The sequence below is a fragment of the Mus musculus genome, chromosome 12 (genome assembly GCF_000001635.26).
Source record: "Mus musculus strain C57BL/6J chromosome 12, GRCm38.p6 C57BL/6J".
NCBI classification, from domain to species: Eukaryota; Metazoa; Chordata; class Mammalia; order Rodentia; family Muridae; genus Mus; species Mus musculus.
In genome coordinates, this window is record NC_000078.6 from 8,515,303 (window position 1) to 8,538,059 (window position 22,757).

The following is a 22,757-nucleotide window of genomic DNA, read 5'->3' on the forward strand; positions in this document are numbered from 1 at the left end:
ATACATTCCATTGTATGTATGTACCATGCTTGCTTTATCCATGTGTCTGTTGGTGGACAACTAGCTGGCTCCATTTCCTGGCTATCGTGAGTATCACAGCAGTAATCATGGAGGCATAAAACGTTTCCTGAGGCCTCATGGTAGTGGTTCACCTTGAATCCTAGCACTCAGGAGGCCGATCACATTATAGATGGTAATGAGCCACCACGTGGTTGCTGGGAATTGAAGTCAGGACCTCTGAAAGACAGTACTTTTAACCATCTCTCCAGCCCCCTGTTTTCAGGTTTTTTTTCTTTTTCTTTTTTATTAGATATTTTCTTTATTTACATTTCAAATGTTATCCCCTTTCCTAGTTTCTCCTCTGAAAATCCCCTATCCCCTCCTCCCTCCCCCTGCTCCCCAACCCACCTACTCCCGCTTCCTGGCCTTGGCATTCCCCTATACTGGGGCATAGAACCTTCACAGGACCAAGGGCCTCTCTGTTTTCAGTTTTTAGGAAACCTCCATACTGATTTTAACAGTGCATTCAGCCATCTTAAAAACAAGTTTTCAGCCGGGCGTGGTGGCACATGCCTTTAATCCCAGCACTTGGGAGGTAGAGGCAGGTGGATTTCTGAGTTTGAAGTCAGCATGGTCTACAGAGTGAGTTCCAGGACAGCCAGGGCTATATAGAGAAACCCTGTCTCAAAAAACCAAAACAAAAACAAAAACAAACAAACAAAAAAACCCAAGTTTTCACTTTTGAATGGTGTGGGCAGAGACAGAACTTTACTAGCCACCGTATAGATTCTAGCTAGGACTTTCTGTGCCATAACTGTCTTAGTTAGGGTTTCATTGCTGTGAAGTTACCATGACCAAGGCAACTCTTATAAAGGAAAACATTTCATTTAGGGCTAGCTTACAATTTTAAGAGGTTTAGTCTATTATCACTATGCCAGGAAGCATGGTACCATGCAAGAAGATATCTTGTAATGGTGCTGGAGGAGCCAAGAGTTCTACATCTTGATCCAAAGGCAGCAGAAGGAGGTTATGTACAATACAGGGCATAGTTTGAGCATATATGAGACCTTAAAGCCCACCTACATAGTGACACACTTCCTCCAACAAGGCTACACCTCTTTTTTCTTTTTTAAAGATTTATTTATTTTATGTATGTGAATACACTGTCTTCAGACACACCAGAAGAGGGCATCAGATCCCTTTACAGATGGTTGTGAGACACCATGTGGTTGCTGGGAATCAGGACCACTGGTAGAACACTCAGTACCCTTAACCACTAAGCCAACTCTCTTGCCCCCATGGCTACACCTCTTAATAGTGCCACTCCTTATGGGCCAAGCATTCCAGCTCATGAGTCTATGGGGGCCATTTCTATTCAAACCACCACAATTACCAAAATTGGTGAGGATGATAAAATTATTATCAGACTCACTTTTACCAAGGGTTGGACTTTTTCATTATTGACCATGACTACTACTACTTCTCTTAATCTGAAAACATTATTAAAAAAAAATCTACCTTCAACCTATATAAATTATTTCAATGATTATATTTAAGCACTGTGTGTATTTGATGCTTTGTGTTAGGTGTCAGGGATGTAGCAGTGAGTGAACAAACAGAGATGTGACATCTACTCTGTTGGTACTTTTATTCCATAGTACCAACTAGTAGAAAAAAGGAAGCATTAAACAAACAAACAAACAAACAAAAAAATTCCTTTGCAACGTGTTAAGTACTACAGGAGAAGGGAGGCCTGAGTAGAACACCTAGCCAGGCCTCTGGCTTGAAATGAGTGTGAAAGACTTGCTAAGGAGAGATGTGAGCTAAATGTTAAGTAATAAGTACACGTTATGAGGGAATGGGGGAGAAGAAGATTTAAAGCAGAAGAAACATTGTGTGCTGAGAAAATTAAGAAGCCTGCATGTTTTGGGGCTGAGACATAAGGGACAAAATGACTACTAGATGAGCTTAGAGAATTGGCAAATTAAAAAAAAAAAAATTCCCACAGAGTCCTGCAAAGGAGTCTGTCCTTCTCTGAGAGCAACACAAATGTGCAGGCATGCACTATAGCTAAACTATGTCTCTGCAAACTTCTTACATCATAGTCATAATCCCCAAAGTGACTCTATGGGAGGGAACCCATCTTCGTCAGGGTTCCTACTGCTGTGATGAAGCACCAGGACCAAAGGCAACCTGGGGAGGAAAGGGCTTGTTTCACTCACAGGTCCATGTAACCGTTCATTCATCATTAGAAAGCACTGAGGACAGGAACTCAGGCAGCGCAGGAGAGTTCCTGGGGGCACGAGCAGATAGAGGCCACGGAGGGGTGCTGCTCACTGGCTCGCTCCTCATGGTTTGCTCAGTCTGCTTTCTTATAGACCCCAGGACCACCAGCCCAGGGATGGCACCACCCATAATCACTGAACCCTCCCCCTATCAATCACTAACTAAGAAAATGGTCTACAGGCTTGATCTTATGGAGGCATCTTCTCAACTGAGGTACCCTCCTTTCAGAGAACTCTACCTTGTGTCAAGTTGACACAAGACAGGACCCTTATAAGGGAACACAAGTGAGGTCTTAGGATGGGGACCTGGACTCAAATGGCTAGTGTTAATAAGAAGAAATAACGGGGGGACGGGAGAGACGGTACAATGGTTAAGAGCATTAACTGATATTCTAGAAGACCGGGGTTCAAATCCCAGCACCCACATGGCAGCTCACAACCGTCTGTAACTCCAGCTCTAGGGATCTGGGACCCTCATAGAGACGTATATGCAGGCAAAATGCCAATGCACACGAAATAAAAATAAATCTTAAGAAAGAGAGACAACTAGGAAGGATAGAGAGAGAGGAAGGGTGCATGAGGGTCTAGAGGAAAGGTCGTGTGTGGGTGCAGACACAAGGCTGCTGACTGTACGACAGAGACCAATCCCAACAGTATCTCACTTTTGAACTGCCAGCCTCCAGGGCTTTGAGAAAGATTAATTTCTGTTGTTTAAGCTATTCAGTTTGTGGGTTTAGGCCCAGTTGTCCTGAGAGACTAATACAGCATGTGAAATGCTGGGATTCATGCTCCTAAGAAACTATTCTCTGTCTCATGAAGACTAGGCCCAAGGAATACTGTGACACGGGGAGAAGGCTACAAGAGAGACTTGCAGCCAGCAAAGTGGTTTGCAGCTAGCTGACAGCCATGAGGGATGCTGAGAGATGGGACAAGCATCTCTAGGAGGCAGAGCCACGGAGGAAAAGGCAGGCACAGAGGCCTGATGGATGAGAAGGACCAGGGAGGAATGGAGAATGTTCCTGTTGATGCACTTAAGATTTGGCTAGGAGGGAAAAAAAAAAGATAGTAATAGACAGAGGGGAACTGGAGAGTTTAGTTTTCTTATAAGATGAAAGTTAGTGGTGGCGCACCCCTTTAATCCCAGCACTTGGGAGGCAGAGGCAGGTGGATTTCTGAGTTCGAGGCCAGCCTGGCCTACAGAGTGAATTCCAGGACAGCCAGGACTATACAGAGAAACCCTGTCTCGGGGAAAAAAAAAAAGAAAAAGAAAAAAGAAAAAGGAAGAGTCATTGAACAGACCTGAATATAAATGTCAGGTTCTATTCGAGAAGGCAGAGGGGGAGGGGCGGGGGGAAGGGAAATGTCAGAGATATGTCACAGGTGCTTCCTGAAGGAAGGAGTAATGGATGAAAAACCACACCCTTTACACTACCATTTAGAGGCTGTCCTTCAGCCGTTATCCTCTTGGCCACCCTCTCGTGCCAAGTGACCATACCCGGAAAGCAGCTGTAGCTTGGCCTCCTTCTCTTGTGCTTCAGATCCTCCATGCAGCCATGGGCCTGAACTGAGAGAAAGGGACAGTGGGCCTTCTGGGCTACCTTGGTCCCTCTGTGCTGCTCCAACTCAGTCCCAGATAGACCTCCTCTATCCTATCAGAGGCTGCTGGGCCTGTGTGGCTACAGCCGTTAATGGTTCTGGCGGGGCTTAGTCTGCAGCGGGTAGTTTCAGCTGTGTCTCCCAGCTCAAATGTTCTGTTTCTCTTAGGGCTCAGATATATGTCAGGCATCATTTTCCAAGGATTTCCAGTCTCTACAACAGAGGGCATGCATGGCCTGGGATTTATATAAGAATCACCCCCAGATGGCTGGCCAAACTCTCCACACATACCCTTTCCCATCACAGTAGGATCTCCTGGGTCATATGATTCAGGGGCAGAAACACCTCAGGCTGCAGCCACATCCTGCCGTGGAGCCTTTGCACGCCTAGTGAATGGGCCCAGCACAGCCCTGTCAGCCATTCTGGCCCTTCTGCTAACGCGTGACTCCTGATGTCAGCCACCACCAGGAGTGGAGAGCATGCACTTTTAGTCCCCGCCCCATGGGCTGAGGCATCAGAGCTTCGGCACTGTCTCATTCCATCCTTATGACTTCTCCTTAAGGTCAGACATGTTTCGCATTTGTTTCTTCTCTCATTGCTGGATGGAATACCTTAAGGTGCCATTTAGGGGAAGAAAAAGTCTCACTAGGTCACAGTTTCACAGTGGGGTGAGCAAGGCAGGGCAAGCGGGCAAGCAGAACTGGGGGGGGCAGCGGGGGGGGGGACAAGCAGAACCCACACTATGGGGGAGGGGAGGTTGAAGGGGGTGGAGCATGGCAATCTTCACTGTGGCAGGAACGGTGAAGTTCACTGTGGCAGTTCAAGGAGTGTGAAGCAGTTACGATGTGGCTGATCGGGAAGCAGAAAAGATGAGGCTGGAATGGGCCTGGGAGAGAACCCCAACAGCCCTGTGTCAGCCAGCTAGGTAGGCCCCATCTTTAAAAAGGCTCCATAATACCCTAAAACAATGTCACCAGCTAGAGATGACGTGTTCAATATGTGAGTCTGGGGCAGCTTGCCTCAGACAGGCAGTGGTAGAACAAGTAGATGATAACACTCAATTCTAACCTGATTACCAATCTCTCTGCCTGTCTGTCTCTCTCTCTGTGTCTGTGTATCTGTCTTTTCTGTGTGTGTCTGTCTCTCTTTATGTGTGTCTCTTTTTTTGTTTCTCTCTCTGTGTCTCTTGTCCCTATTTCTTTTTCCCTGTCTCTCTGTGTCTATGTCTCTGTAAGTGTGCCTATCTCTCTGTCACTGTTCTGTCTCACTGTCTCTGATTCTGTGTGTCACTGTCTCTGTCTCTGTCTCTCTCTCTTACACACACACACACTGTCTACAGATTCTAAACAGTCTCATGGGTACACCTTGACCTAGGCATCCCATGCTCTAATCAAATTGACACAAAATGAGCATCCATGGATGATGCTTCTGCTGAGTATGACCAGGCTTGTCAGTCTCTGCTTTGGGGTGTCTGTTTCCTTCCCTGTTGAGTTGAACCCTTACCTCCTCTGTCACCACACCCTCATTACCTAGGTAAGAACACAGTGGCCATGTTTCCAGGCTGGCAAGCTGAGTCCACATCTTTGTGGCTACAACCTTGCACTGACTATCATAGGGCCACACTGTGGACCTCTCCACATCCTCTGGCCTTCTGCCCCTTTAGGACTCACAAGATAAAACTCAGAATTCTCTAGCACTAAAAACCTGATCAGCAGCTCACAAGGCCCTCCCCTTAGCTGAAGAGCTATTGGTAGTTGAAGACTGCTGGGGAAGGAAGCCATTTTCCTTTGCAAGTATGGCCACTGGTAAGTTAACAATACTCCAGTGAGTGGTCCCACACCCTGGATATTCCTATAGCACTAACTGAACTCAGAGGGGGTCAGAGGGGCGGGGCTTGTTTGCATTGTTTTTTAAAAGGAGAAAGTGAACTAAATACACCATTCATCTCTTTCTGCTTCCAGACTGTGGAAGCAATGTGACCAGCATCTAAGTTCCTGACGCCTTGACTTAACCCAGGATGAACAATACCCTAAGCCATACAACCAAACTGTAAGCTAACATAAGACCTTTCATATTTAAAAAAAAAATGCCTGTTATCACCTAAAAAGTGACTTTAATTGAGCATTGTCATTTTTATCTTACTTAGTTTTTGCTAACCTTAGCACTCCTAGCTTCCTTCTCTGTGAACTAGGGTGACGCCAGAGTCACAGGACCAGGCGGTCTTTGCCAACTGAGCAGGCCTGTGCTTTCTGAGTAGCTTCAGAAACGCTACTGCAGCCCAGGCCAGCAAAGGAGAGCAGCTGAGATAAGCAGGGAGCTGGACCGCTTCCTACTAATCCTGGAAAGGGCAGAGTCACGAGTCAGCCTCAGGGGAGGGTGGGAGATGAACACAGCTCACATTAGCCACAGCAAAGCAAGCCTCCCCGCCCCCAGTAAACAGGAAATCCTCTCCAGCCGCGACTTCCTGTTCTTCTAGACGGAGTTTGAGGATCTTCTAGGAGGATTCAGTAGACTTGGTGTTTAGCAACCTCAAGATGAGTCAGCAGCTCCCCACCTTGTCCTGTCTCAGGTTTTGCATCCCCAGCCAAGAGGAGCACCCTACAACCACTCCCCCCCCCCCCCCCCGCCCTCCCAGGGGCCCAGATCCTCAAATCTGATTGGCAGGAACAGGAGCTTTCTAGCAGGGGTGGGAGAGGTGCAGGTGGGTGGGGCCTTCAGCCTGTTCACTAGTCCCTTCAATCCACATCTTCACTCTGTCGCTTCTTCCACTCTTGCAGTTAATGTCACCTACCTGTCTCCAGTGACCTCTCGGTTCTCCATGGTCCTAAGCACTCTGGCAATGGAAGACTAGGGTACATGGGACTGTCTTATCAGGCCTCTGCCTCTTCTCCCACCTCCCTTCAGGTATCCTCCAAGTCAAGGCCAGATCAGAGCCTCAAGGGGGGGGGGGGACTGAGATCCCCGCCCCTGTGTTGGCATTTAGTCTAGGCTGCGCCCCACAGCTACTGGCAACAGCCAGGTATTCCTGACTCACTATAAAAGGGGCTGCTTGCCCTCTCCTCACTCTCTTGCCCTCTTGCTGCTGCTCCCCCTCTCTCCCCATTCACCTCCCCCTTCTCTCTTCATGTGCTCATGGTCCGCCTCCTCTCTCTCTCTCTCTCTCTCTCTCTCTCTCTCTCTCTCTCTCTCAATTCCCCTCCCCATGTTCTGAATAATCTCTTATTATGTGTGGCTGGTCCCTCAGGAGGAAGGAATGCTTCAGCATGGCCCACAGAGGCACCCCCTTCCCCAACACCATACCTCACCATTCCGTCCTTCTTTCTTATCTTTTTATAAAACATAACACCTCCTCCTGTAGACCCTCACAAGGACACACGGTAGAAGGAAAGCCAGAGCCTTCACCTAAGGAAGAAACTACTTGGATGAGAACGAGGACAGGATGCTCTTCAGGATGGTTGGGGAGGTTTTTCATTGTAGAGAAGAGAACAGCCAGAGGTGTCTGGGAGAGTCCTGACAGAACATGGCCAGCAGAATAGACTAGGCCATGGGAGGGAAGAGAGAGGGTCAGAGCAACAGAGGGAGAGAAGAGGGAGGGGCAAAGGAGGTGACTAGGAGCCAAGAGCAGAGAAAACACACACACACACACACACACACACACACACACACGGGGGGGGGGCAACCAAGAGCACAAGAGAGCTTGGCTGAGTTCCATCAGAAAGAGAAGCTGGGAGAAGGGAAGCCAAGCTCTGGCTGGAGGGGTTTTAGGGTAGGCGCAAGGGTGAGAAGTGCTGAGAGGAGCCAGGACTCTGTCACAGGTACCTGTAAGACTGAGAGCCAGGTGACCTGTGTCAGCCTTTGATGTGCCCATAGGCACCTCAGGTAGCCATTTGTTTCTTTGAGATCTGATGTCACCTTCTATCACTATTTACTGGTTGGTTTTGTGTCAACTTGACACAAGCTGGAGTTACCACAGAGAAGGGAGCCTCCCTTGAGGAAGTGCCTCCATGAGATCCAGCTGTAAGGCATTCTCTCAATTAGTGATTAGTCTACAGAGTGAGTTCCAGGACAGCCAGGTCTACACAGAGAAACCCTGTCTTGAGGGAAAAAAAAAAAAAAAAAAAGAGGGGAGGGCCCATTGTGGGTGGTGCCATCCCTGGGCTGGCAGTCCTGGGTTCTATAAGAAAACAAGCTGAGCAAGCCAGTAGAAGCAAGCCAGTAAGTAACATCCCTCCATGGCCTCAGCATCAGCTCCTGCTTCCTGACCTGCTTGAGTTCCAGTCCTGACTTCCTTTGGTGATGAACAGCAGTATGGAAGTGTAAGCCGAATAAACCCTTTCCTCCCCAACCTGCTTTTTGGTCATGATGTTTGTGCAGGAATAGAAACCCTGACTAAGACACACTACTTGCTGCTTAGAAAGCTGTTTCACTTCTTCATGATGGAGCCTCACCATTATTATATACCCTGCCTGCTACCCCAGCTGGTACACAAAGCAGTGGCCTATGGAAGGATTTTTTGGACTGTAAGTTGATCTTAGTTAAGGCTCTTCCGGTTAAGAGGTGAGGACTCAGACAGTCCACAGGATGGGGTAGGTAAAGCCTCCCTTGCTCCCTGCAAAGGGAGAGATGTGCTTGTTCATCTCTCATTCTGGCATCTTGCTCTGAGCCTGGAGCCACCTTCACCTCCCAGGAGACCTTCCCTTGTCTCCTAGAACAGACCTGCACAGTCCCAGGAGGGTCTACTTGGGCCATATGTCTGTGTAGGGACTGGGGCAGTCTGTTGAGAAGCCACTTCTAGAGGTGCATACCTAGAGAGCTGGGAAGCAGGTCTGTCCCCAGGTCTGTCCCCAGGTGAGCAGGTCTTTTCCCTAGGGGAATAGTGTGCTGAGACGGTGCCACTGTGCCATGGTAGTTTTTGCCAACAGCATGGCTGTCTATGTAATTAGCATCAGAAGACATCTGACACGTTTCTCCAGTTCTGGTTGCCCTTGGGATAAATGTCCTGGTAGCTGGGGACGCAGGTTTTTGGATCCAGACGTCTGATTCAACTTCTGCTTCTAGCACTCTCTATTGTTTGACATTGGGTAGGTTGCTTTAACCCCTCAGGCCCTCAGTCTGTGACAATTAAGTGATTCGATACATGAAAGGCATGAAGAAGCATGCCTGGTGTGGGTACTTCATAAATCTTACTTACTTTTATTACCTGGGAATAGTGCCTGGGCATATCTGTCAGTATGACCTGAGAAATAATGCCTGGGAATCACACTATAAGAAATTCCTGGAACACAAAACAAAACAAACAAAACCCTGCTCTCCATTTACCCTCACCTCAATTTCCTCTGAGAAATTGTGCCTTCAGGGACTTAGTAACAACTGGCTGAGTTCTGTGGAAGCCTTGAGCATTATAGAAGTTGACAAGCGAGTCTTTCTGAGAAGCTCACTGCCAAACAAGGACACAGTTGACCAAAGATATCGTTGGACTGCTATGTGGACTGCAGTGTATAGAAGCTGTATCCATCAATGATCTCTAGAAGAACAGAACCAACAGAGTGAACACATAAAAGGGAGAGTCACTAGATCGGCTTGCACAGCACAGGCTAGGAGGTCCAGCCCAGGGCTGTCTGCATTCTGGAGAGTCTGAAAACCCAGCAGCTCTTCCATGAAGCTTCATGTCTCAGCTGTCCCAATCTGGCACTGAAAGCCTGGGGGATGCCTGCATTGCCTACATTTGAAGACTGAGGAAGCTGGCTGGGTTCTGGTGTCAGCAAAGACAGTAGCAGCTACAAAGTAGATGCACTCACCAGCAGGGAGCAAAGGTGAGCAGGCAAAGAAGAGCACTGCTTTTCCCTCCAACCTCTTCAATCTGGACCACTGCCAGGAGGTGCTGCCCACTCTAGAGGAGGGCTGACTACACTCAGTTAAGCATTCCAGGAAATACTCTCACAGACACGCCCAGAAGTGTGTCTCTTAGTTGATTCCAGATCCAGTCATGTTGACAGCTGAGATGAACCATTACAGATCCAATGCACATGTCTGAGCAGATCTGCTTGGTCCACAGAAAGCTGACTGGAAGAAATGTAGCCTGTACTAAGGCCTAGAGGATGGGCAGGTATTCCCCAAACAAGGGTGGTGGGCAGGGCACAGTGCTGGTCTGAGACACACCCTCTCCACTTGATACCTATTCCTTAAGAGCCTGGATTGTTTATTAGATGTTAAGTTCAGTGAAAAGCTTTTAATTTGTTTGTTTGCTTGCTTGCTTGCTCGCTTACTTTTTGGAGACAGGACTTACTATGTAACTATGTGACAGTGTACTCATGTGTGTAAATATAAAGTAAATTAAGTCTTTAAAAAAAATAAGCCATGAACATCAACACTGACCCCTGCCACTGCATAGCCATGGACCCAGACATGGCCCTCAGTGGCAGCTCAAGCTGAGATGTCACCATGACCCCAGGTGGTGGGCCTAGTCACTCACAGCAGGCCCTTCCTCTCCACCCTTGGTCTCCAATTCCATCTCTCTTCATAATGATCAGCTGCCCCACTTCTTTTTCCCTCCCATCTGTCCACCACATACTCACACATTGTGATGGCTCTCGCCGCAGGCTGGCCATATGTCTGGTGGGCTCCTGGGTGACATCCTCCTGCAAGCAGGTGTCTATGGCCCACCTATGCCAAGTGCTAGAGTGCAGTTCTGTGGTTGGCATGGCAGTCCACAGGTCTGTCTCCATCCTCCCGTACTTCACTGTGTGGTGGTAGACTGGGCTCTGTTTGTCTAAGGCTCACCCTTGCCATAGGGTGAAGGGCAGGTCCGTGAATGGCTTTCCCCACCTGCACCACATAGCACGGCAGAATGCAGGTAGATCTCAGCCTTCCTTCTCTCTTGCCATGCTACCTGGATTTGAAGTGATTTGGGTTTTATGGTGTTGGGGCATAAAACAGCTTTGACCACCAAGCCAGGTATCAAGCTAGGATAAACAAAAGTCTTCCATCTGCTCTGCTCCTAACTGGTATAAGAACAACACCAACAAGATGTCTCTTTGCCCATTGTCAGGGGAGATGAAATTTGTTTTGTTTTGTTTTGTTTTGTTTTGTTTTGTTTTGTTTTGTTTTGTTTTGCAAGACAGGGTTTCTGTGTAGTCCTGGCTGTCCTAGAACTCACTCTGTAGACCAGGCTGGCCTTGAACTCAGAAATCCACCTGCCTCTGCCTCCCGAGTGCTGGGATTAAAGGCGTGTGCCACCACGCCTGGCTGGGAGATGAATTTTTAACCTTGTTCTTCAACTTCTAAGTCTTGCTTATGAGGAGCTAGAGATCAAATCAAGGGCTTCAAACATGTTAGACAAGTACTCTATGCACCTCAAATCCCATTAGGAGTTTTTAGGAATGCCTATAGGATATCTATATCTATTTCAAAGTGGATGCTGCCTGTACTAGTTATTGTGAGAGGCTCGGCGTTACACCTCAGAATCACAACCTGCTTGTAACATCTGCATGTCTGGCTCACTCCCTCTTGCACACTGGTGCCCCACCCCCACCCCAAAGAGGAGATGGTGATGGATCAGAGATATCCTGTTGTGGGGTTCATTTAAATCCAACACAACTCAAGCACCAGGTCAGTGGAGAGACAAAAATGTATTGTCACCAAGCCACTACTGATTGATTAGGGCTGCAAAACAGACTCAGGAGCTAAACTACAACCCTGAGGAAATGCTGTGCAGCATATTTTTTAAATGAATCTATGAAGCAAGGGGGAACAGGGTGGGCTGTAGCATTGTCCAATCATATTTTGACATAAGGGGTTGAGCAAGGGAATTTCTATCAATCAAGATTGGAGTTGGTTCCTGGGCCTGGGGACATGAACTTAGTTTGACCCTGGCAGCAAGATGCAGTTGTCCTTGAGATGTACGGACTCAGACAACTGCTGCCTTACAAGTTGTCCCTGCGGTGTCTGGACTTGGACAATGTTTCCTTACAACAGAAGCTGTTAAGCTATTGGGAAGTCCCCAGCTCTCCTAGGGTCTGGGACCTTGAATTTAGTTTCTCCCAATGATTAAATGAAGCCCCAAAACCAAATGGTTAATACTTAGAAGAAGTTTCTTTTGCTTGATTCCAGCATTGTGGGGAAGGAGAACAGAGAAGGCGAGTTTGTCAGTGTGGTTTCATGACCAACTCTGCAGGTGATGGCCACCTGCTGCTCAACAGCCCTGGCACCTGTGAGACTCAATCACAAATGAGAACTGCACCTACTTCAGATATCATTTGCAACCCACAAGGTTGCCTGATACTTCACCAAATGAACTACAAATCAAGAGTTCCACAATCCCTAACTTTCAGCTTGATAATTTGTTACAATGGCTTACAGAACCCAGGAAAACAGCTTTTTGCATTTACCAGTTCATTATAAAGGATGTAAATGGGACTAGCATGTGGCTCAGTTGGTAGTGTGCTTGCCTCGCATGCCCAAGGCCTTGGGTTCGATCCCCAGCACTGCATGAATTGGTGTGGTGGTATACTTCTGTAATTCCAGCAGCTTGGACCAAACTCTGTGTCAGAACTGAATCAAACTGTTGAACTTTTCTGACTGATCTCTACTGTGAAACAAGTTTATGGGGTAAGCAGTGGTTGTAATGAGAATGTGCGTGATTGATAGGCTCAGATTATTGAACATTACGTGCCCTTGGTGGAGCTATTCCTGTAGGTTTGGGAGGTGTGGACTTGCTGGAGGAAGTGTGTCACTAGGGGCAGGCTTTGAAGTTTCAAAAGTCTCACACCATTCCAGCTGTGCTCTCTGTCACATGCTTGAAGTTCAAAATGCAAATTCTCAGCTGTGGTAGTCATCATGTCTGCCTGCTGCCACACTTCCCTGCCATCGTGGTGATGGACTTTTCCTATCCCGTGGAACCATAAGCCTAAATAAAGTTTCTATATGTTGCCTTGGTCATGGTGTTTTATCACACCAACAGAAAAGTAATAAACGTCTTGTATGCAAGGTGCACTAAAGCCATACATGAGTTGCTTAAATCCAGTTTTCAGGAGAAACTAAAAGATGTCCTCTGCCCCTTTCTTTTGAGTCACCCACCCCCTAGATGCCCTCAGAAGCTACACTCTCACTAACATTCTAGGTGCCTGTCAATCTTCATCTCCCGCATTCATCCCAGGATAGCGAGGTTTCTGCCCTCTGCTCTCTCTCTTTATTTTTATAATCATATTAGCTTTTATGGGAGCTATTCCAGCTCTTTGTCCTTTCTCCTGGAAATATATCTGTCTTTCCTTTTTCTCAAAGTCAATAATCAATCCCTCCTTCCTAGCAATACATCTACTGTTTATTGCACTGTTCAAGCAAATAGGCAGCTTCAAGCCATAACTTAAGTTTTCCCAAACGAGAAGAATTACCATAGACAAATTTCATCTAATTGCCAGAAATAGATAGGTACCCACTCAGACTCACCAGAGTCAATTGTTCCAGAAAATTGACAGCATTATGTTTGCCTAAGTATACATGATGCCTTGGATCCAGCTTTGACAAATAGAAGGAAGAGGAGAAAGAGGAGTAGGAGGAAGAGAAAGAGGAGAAAGAAGAGGAGGAGGAGGAAGAGAAGGACAAGGAAAAGAAGGATGTAAAACGCAAGGAATACCATCAAGTAGAAGATTATAGGACAAAAATCAAATCTTTCAGATCCTGCCTCCCCACTCTTCAGCACCATATCATTTTTTTAAGTATATCTCATCATATACCATCCTCATTCTTCATGCCATACTGGCTTTCTCTACTTCTCTGCCCACTTGATACAAGTGTCCCCATATTAATCCCAAGATATGCAAATCTTCAGCTCAAGCAACCTCAGAGGCCAAGTAAGACTACAGGATTCCAATGACAGAAACCCAAAGAAGAAATGCATTCCATGCTGTCCACTTAGGCTACAAATAGCAACTAAATGTCTGCCTGCAACTAGCACATTCCTTTGTGAAACCAGGTGGTACCTGTGTCAAAGGAGCAAGCTTTATAGAAATGGGATAGTGTCCTGGTAGATATTCCCAAACTTCGAAGCAGCTGTACTATAGCACTAAGTGCTTATTAGAATTATGTATAGTTGATCTGCAGAGAACCGTAGGAAGAGTGGGGTCTGCAGTAAAGAGGGCAGTCAGAACCTATCAGACCACCCAGTCAATGATCTTTAGTGGTTGGAGCAACTTCCAGGAGCAGCTGGAGATGCATAGTGGCCGTTTGTATACACTTGAACTGACACTGGAAGTGGAAAAGCAGGAAGTACACCGGGAAGCCACTGAGCACGAACAGGAAGATGTATAGGAATTCTATCTGCGGGTGGTCAATGATGGGTGCCAACACCAGGTAGAGAGACACCAGGAGCATGATGGCAGGGATGAAGGTGGGAACCTGCAAAGGGCACAAAGAAGTTATTTGATCCCTGAACCTGGAATGATGAGGGTGTCACTGAGTCCTGTCCTTCCTATCTACCTCTCATTTATTTCCACCTGCCACAAGTGCCTCTCCTCCAGTATCTCCTAGAATGCCAGGCTGGGCCAGGGGAGCCTCCCCTGGGCTATAGGGAGCTCTTTAAGAAGCAGAGTCTGGAACCTAGCATTGGTCTCTCTCTGTGCTATGTGGCCTCAGCGTTTGTTTTCCATCTTTCCCCTTCATGGCCCTCCAGAAGAGAAATAAATGGCCAGTACCCCTCACCACCCACCCAAATTGTGCAATGTCCTACAAAATGTAATGGCAATAGCAGCCATTGATATATGCCTTGTCTAGGCTGGCAGTTCTCAACCTGCAGGTCTCGACCCCTTTGTGGGGGTCACATATTAGATATCCTGCATATCAGGTATTTACATTATGATTCAATAACTAGCGAAATTGCAGTTATGAAGTAGCAATAAAAACAATTTTATGACTGGTGGTCACCACAACATGCAGAACTGTATTAAAGGGTTGCCGCATTAGGAAGGTTGAGAAGCACTGGCCTGGCCTTGAGGAAGGTGACTATCCTGAAAGTTACCTTGTAAGTGTGGGGGAGATTCTTTGTCTTTATTCGCAAATACAGAAGACAGGCAAAGGTAGTTCCATAGGTGAGCCAGGACAGGAAGCTGCATCGAGAAGTGGTAAAGGTAGATGAGGCCTCTTGGACGGGACTTGCCTGCATCAGGACAAAATACTCAAAGACAACAAGGAGCATTTGGTCTTCTCTAGGAGAGCCAAGGATTGCTGTAAAGATCGCCTGGTGGTTAGAGCGCTTGCTGCTCTCACAGAGGACTCGGGTTTGGTTCCCAACACCCATATGGTGGCTCACAAACATCCTTAACACCAATTTCATGAGATCTGACTACTCCTGCTGACCTCTGTGAGAACCAGGCACGAATGTGGCACACAAACATACATGCAGACATAACACACGTAAAATAAAGTTGACAAATCCTAATTAAAATTTTAAAAAGCTTAAAGATGACCCAGTGAGTCACAAAACAAAAAGACATGAAATTAGGATAAGAACTTGGTAGAAGAAAAGAGTGTGGCTTATGAGAGAGGGAGGATAGGAGAGAGTAGAGGGATGAGTGTGGCCAGAATATATACTATATACTATATGCTATATGCTATATGCTATATACTATATACTATATACTATACACTATACACTATACACTATACACTATACACTACACACTACACACTACACACTACACACTACACACTACACATTATATATTATATACTATACACTACACACTACACTACATGCTACATGCTACATACTTACACTATACACTATATACTATAGTCCATATACCATATACTATATATTACATAATACATACTATCATATAATATTATGTATTGTATATTATGTATTATATATTATGTATCATATATTATATATGAGATTGTCAAAGAATAACTGCTTCTTGCCTTTTAAACTAAAATCAAATTTGAAACTGTCAAACAGTTTATTAATTTTTAAAATAAAATATTTTGAAAAGGAGAATACGGTGGACTCTCAAGGAGGCCTGTGCTCATTGGAAGGGCATCTCACTGGAAATAGAGTTCTTCTCCCAACCCACCCTTCCTTTATGGTTGGTGACATTACATGTAAGCTGCTAAACACCCAATAAGCTCTTGCCTCTGTCCTTTCCAAGGTCTATAGTTTGAGTGGTTGCCACTATTCTGAGGGTCTGGTGAAATGACTCAGTCAGTAAGGAGCTTGCTGCCCAAGCACAAAGACCTGAGTCCACTCTCCAGAACCCTGTGGGAGAGCCAGGTGTGGTGCTATGGCTTTGGAATCCCAGCACTGCGAGGGAGAGAGAAGTGGATACCTGGGACTCGCTGGCTAGCCAGCCTAACCTATTAGGCTAGTTTCACACTTGCCCATAAGTTCCAAATTGGAAATATTGCCCTAAGTTCTAGGCCAACTTGGTCTATGTAGCATGTTCTAGACCAGTCAGAGCTACATAGTGAGATGCTATATGTGCTAACTAGTTTTATGTCAACTTGACACAAGCTAGAATTAGCTGAAAGGAGGGAACCTTAAATGAGACAATTTCTTAGTAAGATCAGGCTGTGGGGCATTTTCTTAATTAGTGATTGGTGGAAAGGGCTCAGCCCATTATGGGTGGTACCATTCCTGGGCAGGTGATCCTGGTTCTATAAATGATGCTTTTATTTCCTCAGATAATGAGATGAGATGAGAGCTGTATCCAAGCTGGGCAAATACCCAGCTTGGGCTGAGCCTAGAGCATTTCCTTCTCTGTTCTAACTATCCCTAGGCCTGGAAGCTTCTAGTCTGTGTACAATCTAATCTTCCATACTAACTGATTCAATCTGACTTCTTTCTGCTTCTGCCTGAATCACTCTACTTGGCCTCATACTAACTTTGGAAATACATTCTAATCTGACTCCTTCTTGTTCTCTGGCTTGTTCTGTCTTCCTTTGTCTCTAGCTTGTTCTCTGCAATCAGTCTTTCTAAAACTGCTATACCACACCACACCACACCACACCACACCACACCACACACCACACCCTTCTCTCCCTCTCACTGCTCTTCAGTAGCTTCTCTTTCCTGTGTTGTTCTCTTGTGAGTTGGACATATCCCATCTCCAACTCATTCTGTCAAATCTTTCTTTATCACTTTGTCTGCCCCTCAATTAGATGTCATTTTCAAATGTGGCTGCTTCCTACTATAAACTAACCTTACCTTCATTGTTAGGGATTAAAGGCGTGTACTAAGGACATATCTATATTCTAGCCATCTCATACTTTAATCCAGGGTGTGTATGCATTCTGGCTGGATCATGTAGACCTAGAGGATCTAGGATCCTCTTTGGATGTGATCGTTTGCCAGAACAGCCATGTCACTGGATTAAAATTCCTCTGCATGGTTCTATAAGAAAGAAAGCAGGCTGAACAAGTCATGATGAGCAAGCCAGTAAGCAGCACCCCTCCATGGCTTCTGCATCAGTTCCTCTCTCCAGGTTCCTGTCCCGTGTGATTTTCTTTCCTGACTTTCTTCATTAATGGTCTACGATGTTGAAGTATGACCCAAATAATACCCTTTCTTCTCCAACTTGCTTTTGGTTATGGTGTTTCATTTCAGCAATAGAAACCCTAACTAGGACATTGAGTTTTTAAAAATGTAAATGGCATATAAGAAATGACATCCAGGTTTGGTCCCCTGTCCTCCACATACACATATGCACGAGTACACACACACACACACACACACACACCTGCATACACATGAATATATAGACAAATTTTATCTAACTTGGCAGGCAAGGTCCAGAACAAGCTGTCCCTTGAGGTGATCAGGACCGTAAAGTATTAGGTCCTAACTCAATGGGTCACCCCAGGATTCTTGCTCTGTACTGAGACATTTTGGCCACATTCTCCAGTCTCTACCTGAAGACACCCACACCCTCAGACCCATAGCAGATTAGATTTTGTTATTACCATATAATGATTTCCGTCTTTCTCGTGGGAAAATATGAAAATAAACCATTATTTGTGACTTTCTGTTCCCAACAGCCACACCAAACACTGAGCGAATGAACGACCTGTTCTAGATTAGACAACAGAGCAATAGAACGAGTGATGCCTGAGAAATTACTAAAATACCCTCCGTACCCAGGTACTATGCTCATCTGATAGTTGAAGAATCAGCCCTGCTTCAGATGAGCTTAGAAATTTACAAATGGGTATCACAAGCCTGTGATTTCTGTCTGGAGGAAAATATTAAAAAGAGTCAGAGCATCCCCTTCCTATGGTTACATCATTCTCTGTACCTAAACAGCTTGCTGTGAATCTACACTGATTTCTGAAGAATTATATGGTACAGAGTCCAGAGCACTGGCTCAGTCTACAAGGGGGAAAAAAATCGTACCGTACCCAAGGGCTCTCCAGCAGTACAATGCCTACATGCCCTTTAACATCATCTTAGGAGCAGAATGGAGGACTAAGAAAAAAAATGATAGCAGCAGCAGCCCAGCCTTAGCGTGTGTGTGTGTGTGTGTGTGTGTGTGTTTGTGTGTGTAGATAAATGGTAGATAGAATAGATAGATAGATAGATAGATAGATAGATAGATAGATAGATAGATAGACAGACAGGCAGGCAGGCAGACAGACAGATGTTATTTGGGTGTAAAATAATGCCCCCACAAGTTCATGTCTTTGAAACATCTGGAGTTGCTGTTTTAGGAGATTATCAAGAGGTAGGGGGATGGAGGCTCAATGAAAATATGGGTCCCTGGGGGAGGGGAAGGCCTTTAGATTTATAACATCCAGCTTCTTGTCCTCTCTCTGGCTCCCAGTCCACTGAGATATAAGCAAGCAGCTACACAGACCTCTCATCACATCCTCCACACATTCCCATTCCCATGCCTCTCCATCACATTGGTCTGTACTCTACATGTGCCAAAACAAATCCTTCCTCTTTTAAGTTGTTTCTTGTCGAGTATTTGATTGCTATGATGAGAAAATTTGTGTGTGTGTGTGTCTGTGTGTGTGTGTGTCTGTGTGTGTGTACGTACATGCATGCGTATGCACTTGCACATAGGCATTCCAGAAGACAACACATACATTCATATGTGCAACTTTGTACATATAAGGGTATATAGATACATAAATATACATATACATACACATACTCATATACATATGTCTAGGACACAGATATCAGCCTGTGAAATCTCACTCACCTTAAGAGGTTCACAAAGGTGCTGAAGTTTCCCGGGATGACCAGCAGTAAAGCCACAGCCGTGGTGAAGATCTGGGCTGGGGCTGGTGTCAGTCGATTCACGTGAATCATGGACATAAGCTGCGGCTGGAAAGTGCAGTTGGTGTGAGAGAGGCTATTGAGAAGCCATAGGAAGTAGCCTGTGCCCTGTCACGCTCTGGACACCAGTGTGCCCAATCTGGTGGTCATTAGTACCGTGGCTTCCAGGGGATGGGCTTCCTTGGGTTGCTATAGTACCCAGGATTAATTATCCTAAAATACTGTCTCCCTCTCTTTGCGACTCGTGATGGGAATGTAGTTCTCAACCTTTGATGTAGACTAGACTCTGTCACTCAATTCATCCAATAAAACATGAGCACAAGTGACAAGCAAGGGCTTTCCATGTGTTCATCTGTTTTATCTGACAACTTGAACCCCTGACTCCTGAATTAATCAAGAAACACTCTCCAGCAGCTACCTTTGCTTTGGCCTGGATACTTAAAATATGAAGAGTCATTCCAAAATAAGAATGACCAAAACAAACAGGGCTACAAGTAACACAAGAATCAACAATTCAACTATTACCTCAAGCCACTGGGATGTGGGGTTGTCTGTTATTCAATAGTATTATTACAGTAACCACTAACACAGGGGCAAAGAGCCTCTGAGGGAAAGGCCACTATGTGTACTTTGGCCCCCTCCCTGTGGCCTCTGTACTCTTGCTGTACACAAATAGACTTTATCACTCATATCTTTCAACCCACAGAAGAGGACCATGACTGCCCTACAACCTGGAAGTGATTATGAATACGTTAGAGAGGTACTGCATGGAATGTCCCCATTCATAGAAGAAAGGAGGGTCACATCTGATTGGGAAAGCCCAGGCTTGGGCTAAAAGCTCAGGTAGAAGAAGGTATAGGGGAAAGTTGTCTCGGCCCCTTTTGCAGCACTCACCACCTTATGTGACCCCACTTCTTACCATGTGACCTTCTCTCGCAGCTGCATAGCACACGCGGCTGCCGCTGAAGAACCCCCCATTGACAGTGCCAAATGTTGAAAGAGCAACAGCCAAGGGCACCAGCCAGGCCCAGGACCCCAGAACTCGGTCCCTAGAACAACAGAGGGATCAATGGCAAGAACCCTAGCAGTAACTTTGAAAGTGACCAGAAGGAAACAGAAAACAAGGCATTTAAAGGCAAGTTCAAATCCACGTAGGAGCGCTATCCTTCCCTGTCCATAATGTCTATCTAGGGCCCAGGCGGTGTACCACGTGACTCACTCACCCCCAGATCACAGCTATGGCATCAGAGGAGAGGATCTCTGAGGGTGACATAACCAGCAGGTAACTGATATTGACCAGGACATACAGGATGGTGACCAGGGGGACGGCAGTCATCACTGCCCACAGCAGGTTCTGCTGCAGGGTCAGGGAGAAGAGGGCAAAGGTTAGTCAGTGAGGTCGTTCTAGGCCTTCAGAACAAACTCAGAACTATGCTATGCACAGGGTACTGGCCAGACCCTGGGGGTTGGAAGCTCTGTGTTCCTCCACCGTGAGGTCATGATTCCATGCATGGGCACAGAAAGACAGATGTGTGGGAACTGACAAGAGGTTGGCAGACAGCAGTAGACATACAGAGGGAACAGTGGTGGCATCACCAAAGCTTCCAGGATGAAGAGGGCCGTCACTGGGACTCTCTCTGAGGCTTGGAAATGGCTCAGGGAGATGTGAAGAGGATTTTTTTTTTTAACAAAAGAAAACAGAAGAGAAAGAAAGCTAAAGACCTCACTAGTGTGCTTTGCCATACATAGTATTTGCCCCTCCTGGGAACATCCACTTCTGATTAGCATAGCGGCCTTAAAGAAAGGACAGTTTCCAGAGCTTTCTGCCAGGACTGAGCTCTGCTCATAGAAATTCTTAAAAGTGGAGAGGGACACTGAGAACAAGGCGGCCATCCCGACCTAGCTCAGCTCTTGGCAGTCAGCCTCAGTGTTGATGCTGTCTCCTTCCCTGTGTACCCTGGTACAGTGGCAGGCTCTGTCCTTTCTGCCCTCTGCAGAGCCGTGCCGGGACTCCAGTCTCCTCTCCCAGGAGGTCTTATTTGACTGTTCTGCTGTGTCGGTCCGGTCCACCCTCCCAAGAGGACTATATTGCAAACTAGGGAACATAAAGCAAGCAGGATAGCAACTCTTGTATGTGAGTTCTCCCAGCCCCCTCCAGCCTGAAAATCTGGGACTCCAAAGGAGTTCAAAGGAAAGTTGCCTTGAGCACAGAAGAGGTATAGCAACTACTGCTTTGCCACCCAGGGTGTGGAATGTGGCTCTGCCTAGGCTCACACAAGTCTGCCTGTAGCCAAGGTGTTCTCGTTCTCACGGGCTTTATTGGGATGGCCCTGGCACAGTGAGCACCCAGTATGCATGACCCAACCTCACAGGTAGTCAGGGCAAGAGACACTTTTAAATCTAACCTCTTTCCCAGGTAATGAGCCATGACAACAGTAGAGCCCTGGGTTGGCTCAAAGACATGTTTCTGGCCACTATAGCACACAAAGAATGAGGTCTTCTGATTTCATTCTGAGGGTCCTGAATTCTTCATTCAAACCGTAAGGAGTCTGCATGGTAAGGGTGATCCTGACTTGGTAAAGTTTCTGTAGTTGCTTTGGTGCAGGAGAGGAGAATAAGAAATAAATATACCCTTTCTCTACCCTTCAGAGCAAGTTAAGGAAAAATTTTAAATACTTTGCATTTTGGCTTTGAAACCCCTATCAAGAAAGTCCCAGCTCTGGCAGAGATCATCAAGCCATGGACCATGTGACCCAATACTGTCAATGAATTTTTATTGAAACACAGCTGTGTTCCTGTATTTATCTACAGAAGTTTTCCTGCTACCACAACAGTATGAGTAGTTGCAACAGGAACTAATGAATAGAGGGCCTGAAATCCCAACTCTTGGATCCTTTCTAGAAAAGCTTTTACTTCCTTCAGTTTGAGGGACCCTACTCCTTCGACCTACTGGGAAAGCCCATGGTCTGGCTTGAGAAAGCGGGCTCTACTGCTGAGACAACCCTAAGCATGTGCTACCCATGTACTTGAGAACTTCCCAAGCCGTCTGCCAAGAGTGTACCAATGAATCCTCAGAGCCTGAGGAGTAACTCGGAGCACTTGTTACAACAGTCCCTTTTCACACACAAAGAATTAGGAGAACAAAATTATATGCAAGAAATTAAAAATCACCAGGCATGGTGATATACTCCTGTAATCTCCCGTAAAGACAGGAGGAGTAGAAGTTTAAGGGCATTCTTAGTCACAGAACACGTTCAAGGCCCACCAGGCCTACAACGAGACTCTTGTCTCAAAGAAAAAATAATAATAAAAATAAGAATTAGTCCCTAGGACTTGTAGGCATGCTCTCCCCCTCTCCCTCTCCCTCTCCCTCTCCCTCTCCCTCTCCCTCTACCTCTCCCTCTCCCTCTTCCCCCTCCCCCTCCCCCTCCCCCTCTCTCCTGCCTGTCTCTCCCTTGTCTGTTTCTGTCTCTGCTTTGTTTGTTTCTATCTCTCACTTGTCTTTGTTTCTCTTTCCTCTGTCTCCATCTGTCCCCCACACCCTGTTCTTGTGCTTCTCTCTCCAAGGTGCCCTTCTCTTCTCAATCGCTCCCTCCCCTCCA

At 46.3% G+C, this 22,757-nt stretch overlaps 1 protein-coding gene, 1 long non-coding RNA gene and 1 other non-coding gene across 10 annotated transcripts in view; 1 reads left to right on the forward strand and 2 right to left on the reverse strand.

Annotated features, from left to right (window-relative positions):
* 5033421B08Rik overlaps nucleotides 1–22,757 on the forward strand; it is a 76,905-nt gene that overhangs the window by 4,140 nt on the left and 50,008 nt on the right. The window contains exons 1-2 of one of the 3 annotated variants that reach the window (XR_001780546.2): nucleotides 3,635–4,443; nucleotides 5,843–5,930. The exons of 1 other annotated variant lie outside the window; for it this stretch is intronic. This is a non-coding gene — a long non-coding RNA (RIKEN cDNA 5033421B08 gene). Of the gene's footprint in view, nucleotides 1–3,634; nucleotides 4,444–5,842; nucleotides 5,931–22,757 lie in introns of those variants that run through there. One more of the 3 variants, XR_872469.3, reaches the window with a different exon arrangement.
* Nucleotides 10,795–10,934, reverse strand: LOC115488071. The gene has a single exon (XR_003950340.1). It is a non-coding gene; the product is annotated as a small nucleolar RNA SNORA48 (small nucleolar RNA).
* The window catches only part of Slc7a15 (solute carrier family 7 (cationic amino acid transporter, y+ system), member 15), a 70,586-nt gene continuing 61,007 nt past the window's right edge, over nucleotides 13,179–22,757 (reverse strand). For 2 of the 6 annotated variants that reach the window (NM_177802.3, NM_001038660.2), the window contains 5 exons: nucleotides 20,379–20,512; nucleotides 20,075–20,204; nucleotides 19,079–19,203; nucleotides 14,893–14,980; nucleotides 13,181–14,273 (listed from right to left, as the gene is read on the reverse strand). In NM_177802.3, coding sequence (NP_808470.1) covers nucleotides 14,043–14,273; nucleotides 14,893–14,980; nucleotides 19,079–19,203; nucleotides 20,075–20,204; nucleotides 20,379–20,491 — 687 coding nt within the window. In that variant the 5' untranslated portion in view covers nucleotides 20,492–20,512 and the 3' untranslated portion in view covers nucleotides 13,181–14,042. Of the gene's footprint in view, nucleotides 14,274–14,892; nucleotides 15,031–19,078; nucleotides 19,204–20,074; nucleotides 20,205–20,378; nucleotides 20,513–21,560; nucleotides 21,793–22,757 lie in introns of those variants that run through there. The other 4 variants (XM_006515119.4, XM_011243877.3, XM_011243876.3 and 1 more) reach the window with 4 other exon arrangements.